Here is a 3,695-nt window from a genome sequence, read left to right as displayed (position 1 = left end):
GTGTGTGTGAAGAGGGTGTGAGCAGGTGTGGGTGCAGCTGTGTGTGTGTATAGGTGAGTGTGTATGGGAAGGGGGCGGTTTGTGTGTGTGCGCATGGAGGGGGGTGAGTGTTGGCATATAGCTCCGTGTGTGTGTGTGTGTTCTTACATCCTTGTTTCTAGTTGTGGGGGGGGCAGTATGTGTCCATCTGGTTGTGGGGGTGGGGTGTCCCACTGTGATGTTTGTCTATGTGTGTCAGGCTGTGATCTGTGTGTGTTTGTGTGCATGTGCGTGTGAAGGGGGTGGGAGTGAATGTTGGTGTAGCTCTGCATGTGCCAAGTTGTGTCTCTCACGGGGGGGTGAATAAGGGTGTGAGTGAATGTTGGTGCAGCACTGTTTCTGTATCCATCTGGTTGTATGTTCCACTGTGTGTGTGTGTGTGTGTGTGTGTGTGTGTGTGTGTGAAGGGGGGCTTGTGAGTGAGTGTTGGTGTAGCCCCCTATGTGTGTGTCCCACTGTTGGGGGGCAGGTGTGAAGGGCGTGTGAGTGGCTGTGGCTACAGTTATGTCTGGATGTGAGTGTGTACAGGAGGCGGTGTGTGTGTGTGTGTGTGTGTGCTTGGCTGCGATTTGTGTGAAGCAGGTGTGAGTGAGTGAGTGCTGCTGTAGCTACATGTCTGTGTATCTGTCTGGTTGTGAGGGGGGGTATGTCCCCCTGTGGGTGTGTGTCCCACTGTGATGTGTGTGTGTGTATGTGTGCATGTGTGTGTGAAGAGGGTGTGAGAGGATCTGTATATGTGTATGTGTAGGTGAGCATGTACATATGTGTGTGTGTGTAGGTGAGTGTGTATATCAGTGTGTGTGAATACATACAAGTAGATGACCATGTATCTGTGGGTGTGCACATCTGTGCACACGTAGGTGAGTGTGTGTGCAAGTGTGTGTATGAGTGCGTGTGTGCGCACATATATACCCCCTACGGAGCAGCAGTGACCCCCAGTGGCCACTCAGGGCACTGCACCCGGACACCTGTGTTCACCCTTGTTCCTCTTCCCTCCCGGCTCCCAGGACGCCCTGCCCTTCCAGGCGCCTCAGGGAGACCCCGAGGCCGTGAACTTGGGCGTCCGCTGGGGCAGCCTCACCCCTACGGGGGTCATCCACATCAACCTGAGCACTGTCACCAGGTGCGCCCGGGCACCAGGGTCCCATTCAAGTCTGGGGGGTGGGCTGGGAGCCTGCATGCCTGGGTCCCCCCAGCTCTGGGAGGGGTGTGGGAGGTCAGAGGGGGGGGCGGGGGGCGCTGGGAGCCCGCACGCCTGGGTCCCCCCACCTCTGGGAGGGGTCGGGGGGAGCGGGGGGCGCTGGGAGCCCGCACGCCTGGGTCCCCCCACCTCTGGGAGGGGCCTGGGGGGTCAGACCAGGGGTCTAGGATCCCGGACGCCCGGGTCCATCCCCGCGCCCCTCCAGGGCCATGTCGTCATTCGAGTTCCGCACGCGGGACGCCGAGGGCCCCATCTTCTCTGGTGACACCGGCGGCGGCGACTGGTGCGTGCCTTGCCTGAGGCTGGGGCGAGAACAGCGTTGCCAACCTCAGTGCGGCTGCTGGGCCCCGGCTGGACGATGGCCGCTGGCACCGGGTATGCCCGGACACCTGCAGTCCTGCCCCCGGGGGGCCTGGACCCTTCTGGGGTGATTGGGCCGAGACCTCTGGTACCCATGGCAACCAGTCTCCCTCCCAGTATGGCCCTGGGGTCCGTGGTCTCTGGGGTAACCAGGCCAGGACCCCCAGTCTCCCTGGCAATCCAGCCCTTGGCCCTGGGGGCCTCCATCTCTAGGGTGACCAGCCCCCCCCAGTCTCTGGGGCAACCAGTCCTACCCCCCCAATATGGTGACTAGATTGAGACCCTCTGTCTCCATGGCAACCAGGTCCATGGGTCTGGGGTCCCCTATCTCTGGGGTGACCAGATCAAGACCCTCAGTCTCCACAGCATCCATGGGGCCCTGGGGTGGGGTGGGGGGTCTGTGGGATGACTAGCCCAGACCACCCACCCCTGTGGTTCCCGGACACCAGGGTCCCATGGCAGTGACACTCCCCCCCATGCCCCCTCAGCTGTCAGTGAGCAGCGAGGGCCACGCCGTGCTGCTGGAGCTGGACGGGGCCCCCGCACTCACCCTGCGCCACGTGGCCGCCCCCCTGGCCCGCCACCCCCCGCCCACCATGCGCATTTGGGGGGTCTGGACACCTGGGGGGCTGGGGGCCTGGGCAGCCAGGTTCTGGGGAGCTGGGTGGCTCTGGACACTTGGGGGGTTGGGGAGATGGGGGTCCAGACACCTGGGTTCCCTCCAGCTCTGAGCAGAGGTTTTGGGGTTGGATTCCTGGCTGGGGGGTGGTATCAGGGCCCAGCCTCACCCCTTTTGCATCTCCCGCCCCCCCTAGCTGGACCCCGCCATGGACGGTTGCATGCGGCGCTGGGATTGGCTGAACCAGACAGTGGCCTGGGGTCAGGGGTCACCCGGGGGTCCCCCCAAACCCTGCTTCCACACCCTGCTCCCCGGCAGCTTCTTTGCAGGGGGAGGGGCCATCTTCACAACTGCAGGTAGGTATGGGACTCAGGTGTCCAGGACTCCCCTCCCCCACCCAGTGCAGGGGGAACCTTCCCTCCCCTGGACTGGGCTGGGGGTCCCAGACACATGGGTTCTATCCCAGGGACCCCCCCCAGCAACAGCTCTGACCCCTCCAGATCTGGTGCCCGACCCCCCGGCCCCTGAGGGGGGCTGGGAGCTGGTGGTGGAGCTGGGGGTCCGGGCCCCCTCCCAGACCGGCCTCATCCTGGCCATCACAGACGCCAACGCCAGCCTGGTGCTCAGCCTCTCCCTGACGCCCACTGTGAGTGCGTGTGCAAGGGGCCCCTCACCCTCTGGTCACGTGAGCAAGCGGGGTGGGCCTTTGTTTTAGGGATCAGCTTGAGGCACAAGCACCATCAGCTTGAGGCGCAAGCGCCTGGCAGGGGGATTCCTGTGGGGGAGGGGAAGGGAATTGTGCGAGAGTCCCCTCTCACCGTGGGGTGCTTCACTAGGGAGCAGTCGTGCGAGGCACAGGCTCACCAGGAAGCACTTGTACAAGGAACCCCCACCCACAGGGGGCAGTTGTGTGAGGCATCCACTCACTCAGGGGCACTCATGCAAGAGGCGGGCTCCCCAGGGGGTGCTAGTGTGAAGGATCCACTCACCAGGGAGCACTTGTGCAAAGGCCATGCTTCCCGTGGAGGTTCTAGTGCAAGGCCCCGCTCACCCGAGGTCACTTGTGCGAGGGACCTGCTCACTATGGAGCACTCATACGAGCGATCTGCTCACCAAGGGACACTTGTGTGAGGGACCTGTTCACTAGGGGATGCTTGTGCTTGGGTCATGCTTCCCCTGAGGGCCCTAGGGGTAGGCTCAGGGGTCTCCTGACTCCCTTCTTCTGTCCCCCAGGCCCTGACATTGCGCCTGGACCAGGTGGGGCAGCTGAGCCTGCCTCTGCCCCTGGGCTGCCCCTGGCCAGTGGATGCTGTGGGGCTGCACGTAGGGCCAGCCAGCCTCAGCCTGCGCCTCGGGGCCCAGCACACCTGCACCCCCCTTGCTGCACCTGCCTTGCGCCTCCGCACTGCCTGGACCAGCCCCCACGGCCGCCTGCACCTTGGGGCCCTGCCAGGTACCTGCCTGGGACCCCTCCAA

At 63.7% G+C, this 3,695-nt stretch overlaps 1 protein-coding gene across 1 annotated transcript in view; it reads left to right on the top strand.

The window, feature by feature from the left end:
* The first annotated feature begins 1,556 nt into the window (after nucleotides 1-1,556).
* The window catches only part of SHBG (sex hormone binding globulin), a 4,026-nt gene continuing 1,887 nt past the window's right edge, over nucleotides 1,557-3,695 (top strand). The window contains exons 1-4 of the mRNA XM_025195189.1: nucleotides 1,557-1,615; nucleotides 2,416-2,575; nucleotides 2,720-2,865; nucleotides 3,453-3,672. Of these exons, the coding sequence (XP_025050974.1) occupies nucleotides 2,428-2,575; nucleotides 2,720-2,865; nucleotides 3,453-3,672 (514 nt within the window). The 5' untranslated portion in view covers nucleotides 1,557-1,615; nucleotides 2,416-2,427. The remainder of the gene's footprint in view (nucleotides 1,616-2,415; nucleotides 2,576-2,719; nucleotides 2,866-3,452; nucleotides 3,673-3,695) is intronic.

The sequence above is a fragment of the Alligator sinensis genome, unplaced genomic scaffold (assembly GCF_000455745.1).
Source record: "Alligator sinensis unplaced genomic scaffold, ASM45574v1 scaffold1950_1, whole genome shotgun sequence".
Classification (NCBI taxonomy): domain Eukaryota; kingdom Metazoa; phylum Chordata; order Crocodylia; family Alligatoridae; genus Alligator; species Alligator sinensis.
The sequence above is the reverse complement of the archived record's forward strand: the minus strand, read 5'-3'. Positions and strand labels throughout refer to the sequence as shown.